The sequence below is a fragment of the Dipodomys merriami genome, unplaced genomic scaffold (genome assembly GCF_024711535.1).
Source record: "Dipodomys merriami isolate MVZ:Mamm:240054 unplaced genomic scaffold, mDipMer1.0.p SCAF_2, whole genome shotgun sequence".
NCBI lineage: Eukaryota > Metazoa > Chordata > Mammalia > Rodentia > Heteromyidae > Dipodomys > Dipodomys merriami.
In genome coordinates, this window is record NW_027203381.1 from 20,748,886 (window position 1) to 20,761,919 (window position 13,034).

Genomic DNA, 13,034 nt, shown 5'->3' on the forward strand with positions numbered 1-13,034 from the left:
TGGTATATATGTGCACAATGGAGGAAAACTAGGAGGAAGATACAGAACTAGAGGGAATCAGGGAAAAACATACAACAGTGGGACCCATCAGCTGCACTGGACATTGATCAAAATGAACTAAGCAACTCAATGGCAGCGATGGGAGGAGAACGAGTGGGAAAGAGGGAACAGCTGATGCTATGCAAAAGGAAAGTAATGTACATATGACCTGAGGTGGAAGAAATAACTATACTGTCAAAGTGCATAGAACTCATAAATGTTACAGACCATGATAGACAATTTGCCCCATGAAAGTTAAAATGTGTTTGTGACTTTAACTAAGCATCACTATCCCACAATACTGTGAAATTTGTGAAATTATGTAATCACTTTATCACAATAAAGAATTTGCAAAAAAAGAAAAAAAGAAAATTCTGCTGTCATGAATAGTTACTATTTATGTGTACAAACACCCTAAACTGTGCCTACTCACTAAGAAGCAAGGAGCTGAGCTCCAACAAGCACTTAAAGTCACTTGTAATAAAGGACTCACATGGTCTAAAAATAAATAAATCTACCCTGATCCTTAAAAAAAAAAAAAAAAGTGAATTCAATTAAACTTAAAAGGCAAATTTTAAGAGTCACTATTGGTAAAACCAAACTCTTCCTTCTTAATCACTGGATGCTTTTAAACAATAGTAATTATATAAAAGCAAGAACAGGCAGGGCACCGGTGGCTCATGCCTGTAATCCTAGCTACACAGGAGGCTGAGATCAGAGGATTGAAGTTCAAAGCCAGCCGGAAGAAAGAAAGTCTATGAGACTCGTATCTCCAATTAACCACCAGAAAACTAGAAGTGGCGCTATGGCTCAAGTGGTAGAGTGCTCGCCTTGAACTGAAGAGCTGAGGGACAGCATCCAGGCCCAGAGTTCAAGCCCACAACTGATGAGAAAGAGAAGGAGAAGGGGAAGGGGAAGGGGGAAAGAAAGAAAGAAAGAAAGAAAGAAAGAAAGAAAGAAAGAAAGAAAGAAAGAAAGAAAGAAAGAAAGAAAGAAAGAAAGAAAGAAAGAAAGAAAGAAAGAAAGAAAGAAAGAAAGAAAGAGAAAGAGAGAGAGAGAGAGGGAGGGAGGGAGGGAGGGAGGGAGGGAGGGAGGGAGGGAGGGAGGGAGGGAGGGAGAGAGAGAGAGAGAACAGAATCAGTTAATTCATAAGCATTTCTGTGCCCAGTTCTATCACAATTCTTATGTGTAATTCTAACTTATTTGGTAGGGCTATTTTGTGACATGTTTCAGTTATCAGTACTTCTGGAAAATCAGTGTCCACTAAGTGACCCCTCATCCTGACCTACACTTCCAAAGCTCATTTCAGAAGTAGAAATATCACTAAAGGGGCTGGGAAGGTGGCTCAGTGGTAGAGTGCCTGCCTTGCATGCATGAGGCCCTGAGTTTAATTCCTCAGCACCACATAAGCAGAAAAAGCCAGAAGGTGCTGTGGCTCAAGTGGGAGATTGCTAACCTTGAGCTGAAGAGCTGAGGGACAGCACCCAGGCCCAGAGTTCAGGCTCCATGATGAAAGAAAGAAAGAAAGAAGGGGAGGGCAAGGGAGGGGAGGATGGATCACTCTACTAGTACATTTTTACTTTTTAAGAATGGAAAAGGGGGCCAGGTACCAGTGGCTCACGCCTGTAATCCTAACTACTCAGGAGGCTGAGAACTGAAGATCACGGATCAAAGCCAGCCCAGGCAGGAGGAAAGTTCATGAGATTCTCCAAATAACCACCAGGAAACGAAGTGGTACTGTGGCTCACATGGTAGAGCTGAAGAGCAGTTCAAGAACAGCACCCAGAGTTCAAGCCCCATGACAGACAAGAAAAGAAAAAAAAAAAGAATGGGTAAGGAATGAAATTCATTGTTACATTTGTTAATTTTATACAAAGTACCCTTAACCAGTATTTGAGATTCTTCTGACTTAACTCATCCAATAAAGATCCAAAAAGTAGTAATTACTGTACCATTTTCAGTCCTAGATCAATCCAAATAATGTTAGCAGAGTAATTATGGACATAAAAATTGCAATCTGAAAGTCAAGTATGTTGGTGCATGTCTGTAATCCTAGAACTCAGAGCTGTCTCAGAAGATCTCAAGTTCAAGGTCTACCTGGGCTACACAGTGAGTTGCAGGCCTGCTTGGGTCATGATCAAGATTGTCTCACAAAACAAAAAATTGCAATCCAAACATGGCACTTAGAATTGTTACAAACCCTGCACTACTTAGTTATAAAGATATGATACAAAATAAGGGACAGATACAGTGATGAAGGTATTTAGTCCAAACTCTCAGGTGCATGTTAAAAACTCCTACACAGGAGGGCATGGTGTGCATACTTGTAATATTTGGGAGACAGAGACATGAGGACTACAGTCCAAGATCATCCTGGGCAAAAGCTATAAAACTCTAGCGAAAAACTAAAAGCAAAATGAAGGGAATGGCAAGAGGAAAGAAGGAAGGAAGGGAGGAAGGGAGGGAGGGAAGGAGGGACAGGAGGGAGGGAGGAAGGAAGGGAGGGAGGGAGAGAGAGAGAGGGAGGGAGGCAGGGAGGGAGGGAGGGAGGGAGGAGGAAGGAAGGAAGGAAGGAAGGAAGGAAGGAAGGAAGGAAGGAAGGAAGGAAGGAAGGAAGGAAGGAAGGAAGGAAGGAAACTTCTTTCACTCTTCAAGAAGGAAGGAAAGAAGAGAGGAAGAAAGAGAGGGAGGGAGGGGTGAATTTTTGCCACATTTCCTATTAGAGACATTAGAAAATGAGCCATGCAAATAGCAAGTCAGCTAAGCAAAAAATAAAAACTATCTTGCCTGGTGCTGGGGGCTCATGCCTGTAATCCTAGCTACTCAGGAGGCTGAGATCTGAGGACTGTGGTTCAAAGCCACTCGAAGCAGGAAAGTCCATGAGACTTATCTCCAATTAACCACCAGAAATCTGGAAGCGGCACCGAGGCTCAAAGTGATAAGAGTACTAGACTTGAGTGAAAAAGCTCAGAGACAGTGCTATGCCTTGAGTTCAAGCCCCACAACCAACAAAAAAATAAATAAAAATAAAATTATCTGGTCAAATAAAATAATATTTATCAAAATAAACTTCAGGAAATGGAAACAAGAGGGTTTTTTTTGTTTTGTTTTTGTTGTTGCTGTTTTTTTCTTTTCTTTTTGTCCTGTTTGTTCATTATCTCCTTGGAGGGTAAGGGGGAACACAGAAATGGAGGGACAAAGAGTGAACAAAGAGTAAAGTGCAGCAGTGCTACTCACTAGACACTATGTTGAAAATGAAACACACAACTTGTGGGTGAGGCAGGAGTGAAAAACTGGGAGAGAGTGAGCGAAGGGGTGACATCCAAAAAGAAACTTACTCTTTATCTGATTTACATAACCGCAACCCCTCTGCACATCACCTTTATAATAATAACAAAAAATAAATAAAAATTAACTTGAAAAACATGAAAATTTAACTTTCGCAAATTCACTAAGAATGTTATGCTCTGCAACAGGCATTTGGGAATGTCTCTTCTGCATCTGTTTTAGACTAGGGATCATTAGTCCTTTCTTCTCAATGTAACCACCTTCACCTTCAAGCTCCATTGCAGAGCTTGAAATTCTGGGGCCTGTGGGCCTTTTCTGTTCCTACCCCACCTCACTATATAACTTCATATGAACCCAAGGGCAGAATAATACCTACATATAAGTACACCAAAAATGCTCTGGTATTCTGCAAATGCTGTCTAAAAACTGTCTTTTCCAGTTCTAAGACAAAAACAAGCTCTGTAAGAAAATACCACATTTACCATATATACATATACATTTATATACATAAATGCCACAATTACCATATATTAAACAAAAATAAAGCAGAGCATTTATATTTAGATCTTATAGCACCAGACTATCTCTGAGTAGATACTAGCCCATGTAGATCTTTAAAGATAACTTCTTTCACTCTATGAGAAAGTTCAAACTTTTTGTCCTCCCATTACAGACACATAAATAAATCAGAAACAATTACCAAGATAGGGAGGTGGGCAGATAGGCAGAGTAGTAGGAGCACAGCAACAAAACAATAACTAAATTATAATGGCCTTTTGTCTTCAAAAGAAATGAAAGTTACTTTGGAAATCTAGCAAGAATAAGGTCCGATCACAACAGATAGGTATCTACCCCAAATGTCCAAACTCTAAATCTAAGGACCCTTGTCTTGCCATAGACTTCAGAACAAATTTGATTTAGTTTAATCCCTAAAAGGGGAAGGGAGAAGAAATCTGAAGGTATTTGCCATTCACAGTCCTTGAAAAATCAATATGAAATTAACTCAAAAAAAAAATATTAAAAAAGCTCTGCATCTTTGCAATATACTGGACAGGAAAGCATCAAATTGGATGACGGTAGTAGTTACTTACAAGTAAAGATTCAAGTCTTAAGTCATTGCTCCTTTAGCTTTAAAAAAATGTGAATTATTGGCCGGGTGCCGGTGGCTCACGCCTATAATCCTAGCTACTCAGGAGACTGAGGTCCGAGGATTGCGGTTCAAAGCCAGCCTGGGCAGAAAAGTCCGTGAGACTCTTATCTCCAATAAACCACTAGAAAACCGGAAGTGGCGCTGTGGCTCAAGCGGTAGAGCACTCGCCTTGAGCTGAAGAGCGCAGGGACAGCGCCCAAGCCCAGAGTTCAAGCCCCACGACTGACCAAAAAAAAAAAAAAAAAAAGTCAATTACTACTTTGTGTTTGTTCTTCCAGGAAGAACATTACAGAAAACTTAAAACTGGGAGGAGGAGAAGTGAAAAAAAAATACAACTCCAAAAGTCAATAGACTCTACATTGTCTCTGATCTGTTATATTTCTGATCAGATTATAAAGTCTAGCCAGCCCCAATGGTTCATGCTTGTAATCCTAACCAGAATGTTGAGATATGCGGACTGAGGTTCAAAACTAGTAGGCAAGAAAGTCTGTGAGGCTCTCACCTACAAAAAGATATATGGTAGTTTCCTAAACATACTGGATCTAAGAGCTACCTAGGAGTTATCACTAAAAAGAGATTCCTGGGCCCTATTTCAGACTTACTAATATAATCTTAAGGAGAAACAGAAGATTTGAACTTTTTAGAGGCACCCTAAATTATTTCTGTATTCAGACAAAGTTGATGGAATACTACTACTTCAGGAAAGGACAATAAACTAGAAATCACTGACTGACACACTACACAGTTCCTTACTGAGTCTACTTCAGCAATTATTAGTAGCCTAATTCTGGTTACTAGGAACTTACCATGTGTTTGCTATGACCTGTATTAAGCACTCTGTATGTTAGTTCACTTATGATATTAACAACCTTTAAAGTAGTGCTAATTTTACTCCACTTTTGTGCTTTGCTTTCTCTAATGCTTCTTTGTATGACCCTATCCACCCAGTGAAGTTATAATTCCTGAGCTTTTTGTTTTAATTTTTCCCAGTGCTAGGAAAAAACCCAGGGTCTAGCATATACTGAAGTGTTAGCTGAGTTACATCCCAACCTTAAGATGCTATTAAACAAGTTTAGAACCAGCCTAGTATTTCCAATTAACTAACAAAAAAGTGGAACTGGAGACATGGCTCAAATGGTAAAGCGCCAGTAGTAAAGAAGCTTAAGGAGAGCACAAAGCTCTGAGTTCAAGCCCCAGTTCTGGTAGACACAAACCAATAATGATGGTGATGATGATGATGATGATAGTACATTTTACTTACATTCCTATAATTACATTGTCATATTTAAGTAAAAATGACTTTGAGAGCAAATAAATGGCTTTTTTAATGTTCAACTGAGATTATATCCTAAGCCAAACCTATACATTTACATTACAATAAAACTTATGTTCTCTCTATATATTATATCCCAGAGATGTTATATATGCATATACCAAGATACACATACAGGATATATGACTTTTTTTTTCTGTGTGCGTTTGAGCATGTGTGTGTGCGTGTATGCGCATGCCAACACTGGGGCTTGAACTCAGGGCCTGTCCTTGAGCTTTTTTGCCCAAGGCTACTACTGCCTGAACAATACTTCCACTTCAGGCATTTTTGGTGGTTAATTGAAAATAAGACTCTTATGGACTTTCATGACCCTGGTAGCGTAATTCTCAGATCTCTCAGCCTCCTAAGTAGCTAGGATTGCAAAGGTATGAGTCACCAGTACCCAAAGTGACAAATCTTCATAACAGTATCATTTAAAAATAGGACCCCTGCATGTCCAACGAGAGAATATTCATATAGTTGAACATTAAAAGGCAGAAGAAAATGAACTAGTCTCACATTTACAATTATCAACACTTGCAAAAAGCTACAAAGAAATATGAAAATACCAAACATTAAATACCAAATTTGGGTTATTTACTGAGTAAGAAGGGAAAAGGAGATTTTTTTCCCCCTCCCATACTTTTGCAATTTTATTTTTGTTGGTCGGTCGTGGGGCTTGAACTCTGGGCTTGGGCGCTGTCCCTGCGCTCTCCAGCTCAAGGCAAGCATTCTACCACTTGAGCCACAGAGCCACTTCTGATTTTCTAGTGGTTTATTGGAAGTAAGAGTCTCACGGACTTTTCTGCCTGGGCTGGCTTTGAACCGTGATCCTCGGATCTCAGCCTCCTCAGTAGCTAGGATTACAGGCGTGAGCCACTGGCGCCCAGCTTACTTTTGCAATATTTTATTTCTTAAAAAAGATGGTGGCAGTTACCCAAGTATCAGGTTTTAAATTTTAAAAAACTAACTATTACTTCCCTAGGAGGTCCATAGCCATGTATTCAACCCACTATGAATGAAAAATACTAGGGGAAAAGTTTTATTTGTACTGAACATATATACACTGTTTGGGTATTATTTCCTAAACAATATAACAACTATGCACAAAGCATTTATAATGTAATAGATATTTTAAGTAACCCAAGTAAGACTCCTGGGAACCCAGCTACTGAAAAATTTAAGAGAATCCAGAGAACTATGATTCGAAACCAAGCAGAAGAGTCTGAACGACTCCATCTTTAAAATATAGCCAGTAAAAAGCCAGGCTAGAGGCATGGCTCAAGTGGTAGAGCACCAGCCAAGCAAGCAAAGCAGAGTGAGTACATAGCACTGAGTTCAAACGCCGGCACCAGGGAGAAAAAACAATCCAGAGATGACTGAAAATACACAGAAGATGTGCATATTGGGATTTTGATACCCACAGGAATTCTGTAATTAATTTTTCATGAATTGGTTCATGAAACTATACTTGAACCTGAATGTGATTACTATCCCTAATGCTAGTAGCTTTACTGATAAAATTTAAGACTTCAAACCTTAAATTATTTGGCTGAATCTAATGAAATTACTAGGGCTAATGATGGTGAGGATATGAAGGGAAAAAGATATACATTGCTCGTGGAAATATAAATTAGTAAATTCAAATCAATATAGCGGTTCATCTAAAATTCAAACTACCATATGACACTGCTATACTACTCTTGGATATATACTTGAAGAAATTACAAGTCAGCACACAACAGACCATCTGCATAAGCATACCCATGCTTATCACACCACTAAGTCATGGGATAAATCTAGCTGCTCATTAATAGATCAAGTAGCTCAAAGAAAATGTGGTGTACATGTTGTGTGTATATTTGTATATTATGTATATATGTATATATACATACACATTTTAGATATAGTATATATAAATATACATATTACTGTGGGATACTACTCACTTACAAAGAATAAAATAATGACATGAAGAAAAATATATCAAACTGAAGTTAACATATTAAGCAAAATAAGCCATATTCATAAAGCCAGATAACTGTATCCTCTCATATGCTGAATCTAGACCTAAATTTAAATTAAAAAAAAAAATTAGCCAGGCACTGGTAGTTCATGCCTGTAATCCTAGCTACATAGGAGGTTGAGATTTGAGTATCATGTTTGAAAACAGCCTGGGCAGGAAAGTCCACAGACTTTTATCCCCAGTTAACCACCGAAAAAGCCAGAAGTGGAAGTGTGACTCAAGTGGTAGAGTATCTTGAGCAAGAAAACTCAGGGACACAGCACATGCGTGCGTGGACACACACACAAACACATACACACACACCATCACTACCAACAACAACAACAATAACAATAATAAATAACTCCGGCAACAACAACAATAATAAATAAATAAATAAATAAATAACTCCAGCCATATTACACTATTGGCTCATGCCTATAACCTAGCTATTCAGGAGGCTGAGATCGAGGTTCAAAGCCAGTCTGGCTAATAAATAATCTCCAATTAACCAAAATCAATCTATAATTGGAGATGCACCTTAGGTGGTCAAGTGCCAGCCAGGAGCAGAAAAAGGCAAGCCAGAGAACGAGGCAAGCCTCAATACTGGCACAAAATAAGGTTCAGAGAAAACAACTGGTCTAAGATCAGACATAATCGGCAATCAAATCAGAGCCAAAATAAAACCCAGTCTTCAAATTAGCCATAATAAATTAATTAGATGGTTAACTAGTGATCTTTCTTTAATCTAATCAAAGATTATAAAAGGAATTCAGAACAATTAGTGGTGTTCTATTTTAATACAGAGTTCAAAACTATAAGTCAACTTTCATAAAACATATTCAATAAAAATATTTTAGGAAGTGACTAAGTTACTAAATTAGCACATAAAATCAATATATATAATCCTTCAAAAACAGTTTAAGGAAAATGTATAGTATATAAGCAGTATTTTCACATTCCTTCCCCTTTAATATTATGCCTAAAAAAGGTTTAAATTAGAATATTCAAAGAAGATATGAAAGCAAACACTGTAAGGTTTTCAAAGGTGTAAGTAGTGTCTTTCTCAGTGAATAAATATAACTGAAAGAATAATCACAGAACTAAGATAAATAATGCAATACAAAGAGATTTTTTTCCTCCTGAGATATCTGAGGCAGAAACTAAAAGGCATTAAAAAGGCAAATGAGAACTTGCTAGGGAGGAATCAATAGAGACACTGCCACCCAGCAAGCTTCAGGACTGTAGATGAACAGTCCTGCTGGGAGAGTTTCAACAGTACACCATCTTAGCTGCAATACTGCTATTTAGAGAGTAAAGTCTGAAGAACTGCTTAAAGAATCTTTCGGTATCTGGGTTGCTTTCTCATGTGCTGGGCATTTTTAATCCAAGAAATAACCCTACTGAAACTAACTGCTACCTACACTTTGTTTTACATATCCTTATTTTTCCTGCTCTCTGATTAGGGAAAATAAATGGGATGCTACCCAAATCTTTAAAAAGCAAGACTGGATAGTCATGATCATTTCAATACTAAATGGTCTATTATACATGGCCAGCTCTGTCAGCAAGCTCCACTACCAGGAGAAATAGCTGCCAGGACACATGCACATTACATCATCAGAGAAAGGGGTAGGAGAGACCAACCTGCCTCTGTATTCAGCTCCTCTAGAAGCCCGCTGGTCCTCCAGGTAGCTCCTGTGTCCTGGCCGCCTACAGAATTAGTGTGTTCTTGAACTACTGCAGCCGCCAATAAACTGTCCACATTTACCACTTCTGGGTCAGAGCTGGTGTCAGACATATCATAATGAGCTACAACTGGAGGTCCATCTAGGGAGGAAAGAAAATGTATACTTGTATCTAACTTGTGGGGTGAAAAATACTTCAGAAATTAAGAGCCCTCTAAATGCCAATTGCCTTAACATATTATTCTGCCTGGAAAAACTACACTTTATAAATCTAGAATTTTGTGCATGATCTAAAGGTGAAAAGATAATTTGAGCTTATAGAGATGAGGAACATGTTCTTGGAGGAAAAGGAGTGTCATTATGAAGAACAGAAGACAAGACTATACTGAACAATGTTACACCAAATTCCTGCCATACTTCTAAAGAGCAACAAATTAAGAAAAAGGGGATGATCACAAAGAAAGTAAAACTGACTCTCTAAAGGAAAGACACTTAACTACCAAATCCAATGAATCTAATTCTTTTAGTAGCTAGATTTAGAAAAAATATCAAATATATTTGTATTACTTAAAAAAAAAGTTAACACCAGAGTTTGATTTAACTAACTTACTTCTAGTAAAGCCCTTTTATAAAAGCAGAGATGTTATATACCTTATAGCATCCTACTAAAAGAAAATGCAACAAAATTCATTTTCAAAATTTTGCTGTGGATGTCTTGTGAGGGATACTTATATTTTCTTTTCCCTGAGAAAGACAATCAGCTCACACTTCAAGTAAATAATACACAATTTTATAAGTGATTTTAAAGGAAGGTATTATAGTTCTTACTGGAAAAATAATAGGTCTCTCTCACTCACTCCAAATCATCCTAACTAGCTGAAAAGGGTAAGTTAAATTCCAAAGTAATTATATGGTAGCAATTCGTGCTTTAAAAAAAAAACTCAATATTTCATGCTGGAAGAATAGATACATGCTTTAAAATGACACAGCTTCCCTTTTCTTAACATGATAGCAAAAGCAAAAATCAAATTTTTTACTCAAGAAATCCCTCTATTACTCCCACATTAGAATGCTAAAGGAATTGTTTCCCTTTCAACAACTACACATGAAGTGTAAGCAAACCATTTGTTTCCATAAAGATTTTTAACTATGAACTCAACAAATGAATTCTAAATACAATTATTTTATGAAAGTCTTGACTACACAGAAATACACATGTCAATGGATAAAGAAATACAACACAATGTTACTATTTTAACACAGATATCCATTGTGTATATGTCAAGGAACAAAATCATGGAACACAACTGTGATGAATCACCTAAAACTAGCTAGTAGACCATAGATTTATGTAACAACGTATTTTAAATGAAAAATGATCAAACACAAGAGCAAATGAACTGTTAGGTGCAACTGTATAAAGAACAGACATGTCACAATATGAAATTCTGACGATCATAACAATTTTGACTTCTCAAAAATTATTTCCAATTTCCCTTAAAGGATAAATCAAATTCACCAAAATTTAACAATATGGCCTTAGTTTCAGTTGGTAATAGATTTTACCAACAAATGGGGAGAGAAAAAAAAAGAGCTCATTTTTTGAGGTTTTTCTCTTCTAAAGAAGAAACTTACATTGTTCTATGGAATCTTCGTCAGAGTTTAAAAATGATTATTATGGAATTGTGTGATGTCCAAATATTTGGGTGCAGAAAATATGAGGGCCAAGTACAATATTGACTATTTGACCATATGTTCTACTTTTAAAACAGCTTTATATTGGTCCCCCCCCTTCACCCCGAGGAGTTTCTACCAAATTAGCAATTTATTTTAAACTACATATCACTGATACCATTCAGAGCCTCTTGCCTCATATTCCCCACCTCCACCCCCAAACTAAGGACACAGGTCAACAGTCAAGTCAAAATTGTACCACTCCTACATGTATAATCATGCAAGTAAGTATAAGTGTATATATATACATGCAGAGTGACATCACCTACCCATGGAAATAACTTGTCTGAAAGTCTTCATCAGTAGAAAATACAAGTATAAACTTGTTATCTGGCTTCATTCTTGTATCTTCCATATTTCCAAACAGCACACCTTATAACTTAGCTTAAATTTAGTATTCATCATAAAGACAGCAAAATGTTCATATTTTAATTATAATACTTAACAGTTAAAATAAATTATGATCATTGTCATTTTTCCATTTCCAATATACTCAAACAAGGACAAGTCAGTAATATATAATCTTTAATAAAAGAAGGAAATGAAGCCTTTCCAACTCCCTCTTTCGATGAGAGACAGTTAGGAATCCCGTATTCCAAGATCATCTTACACCTATCATTAGCAAACCAAGATTAAATAAGTTGAAAGCAGTTGGCACTAGGGCTAGTACTCTGAATAAGTAAATGAATATTAACTAACTGATGGTGACAGTTTGTTGCATTCTTTTTAAAAATTGACTCTTGCTAAACAGAATTGAAACACAAGTATGATTTTATAGTGCTCCCCCCCCCTCCCGCAGCATTTGAAAAGTAACTCTTTAAAAAAAAAAAAAAAGAAAGAAACTACACCACCAAAGACTAGCTAAGAAAATGGGAGAAATTACCTATTTACACTGTCAGTTCATTATAAGATAAACATAGGTATACTATCCTTGCTCTACATTTGATTATTCCTCTATGCTGTTAGAACAACTGAATTGCTACTAAAAGATTTTTTGATTTTCATCAAAATAGCCACTTCATAAAAATTATATAAATATTACAATTTAAAGAGGTAATTGTTAACATAAGCATATTCTACTACCAGTAGTCTCCCGGACATAATTTATGAAGAAATGCTAACTATGGTGGCTGTCATAGCTTCAAGATATAAAATTTCTAATAATGAATTTGTTAATTTTTCTACAATAAGCATCTCTCTAAAAAGGTAATTTTTAACACAGTCATTTAATATCTATTCCATTTGTGGCTAATCCACGTACTGTTTCTCCTCCTAACTGATACCTTTTGGGGGCAAGGTTTCTTTCCTGACTCTGCCACCAAGGGCTAGAATTACCAATGTATGCCACCAAGCCTGGCTGATTAAAATCTTTAGAAAATTTTGTTGTTATAAAGTCAAAAAATCCAACAACTACTTTTTATTTTAAAAAATCAACATGGGGCTGGGAAGGTGGCTCAGTGGTAGAACGCTTGCCTTGCATGCCTGAGGCCCTGGGTTCGATTCCTCAGCACCACATAACCAAAAAAGAAAAAAGCCGGAGGTGGTGCTGTAGCTCAAGTGGTAGAGGGCTAGCCTTGAGCTGAAGAGCTGAGGGACAGTGCCCAGGCCCAGAGTTCAGGCCCCACAACCGCCCGCCCCAAAAATCAACTCACCAGGAGCCGGTGGCTCATACCTGTAATCCTAGCTACTCAGGAGGCTGAGATCTGAGGATCATAGTTCAAAGCCAGTCTGGGCAGGAAAGTTTGTGAGACTCTTATCTCCAATTAACCACCAGAAAACTGGAAGTGGCATTGTGGCTAAAGTGGTAGAGCGCTCACT

General features: G+C 37.4%; 1 protein-coding gene across 5 annotated transcripts in view; it reads right to left on the reverse strand.

Annotated features, from left to right (window-relative positions):
- Positions 1-13,034, reverse strand: part of Ark2n (arkadia (RNF111) N-terminal like PKA signaling regulator 2N) — an 87,451-nt gene that overhangs the window by 16,452 nt on the left and 57,965 nt on the right. For 4 of the 5 annotated variants that reach the window (XM_070029225.1, XM_070029223.1, XM_070029224.1 and 1 more), the window contains exon 3: positions 9,442-9,624. The exons of the other annotated variant lie outside the window; for it this stretch is intronic. In XM_070029225.1, coding sequence (XP_069885326.1) covers positions 9,442-9,624 — 183 coding nt within the window. The remainder of the gene's footprint in view (positions 1-9,441; positions 9,625-13,034) is intronic. 5 annotated transcript variants of the gene reach the window in all.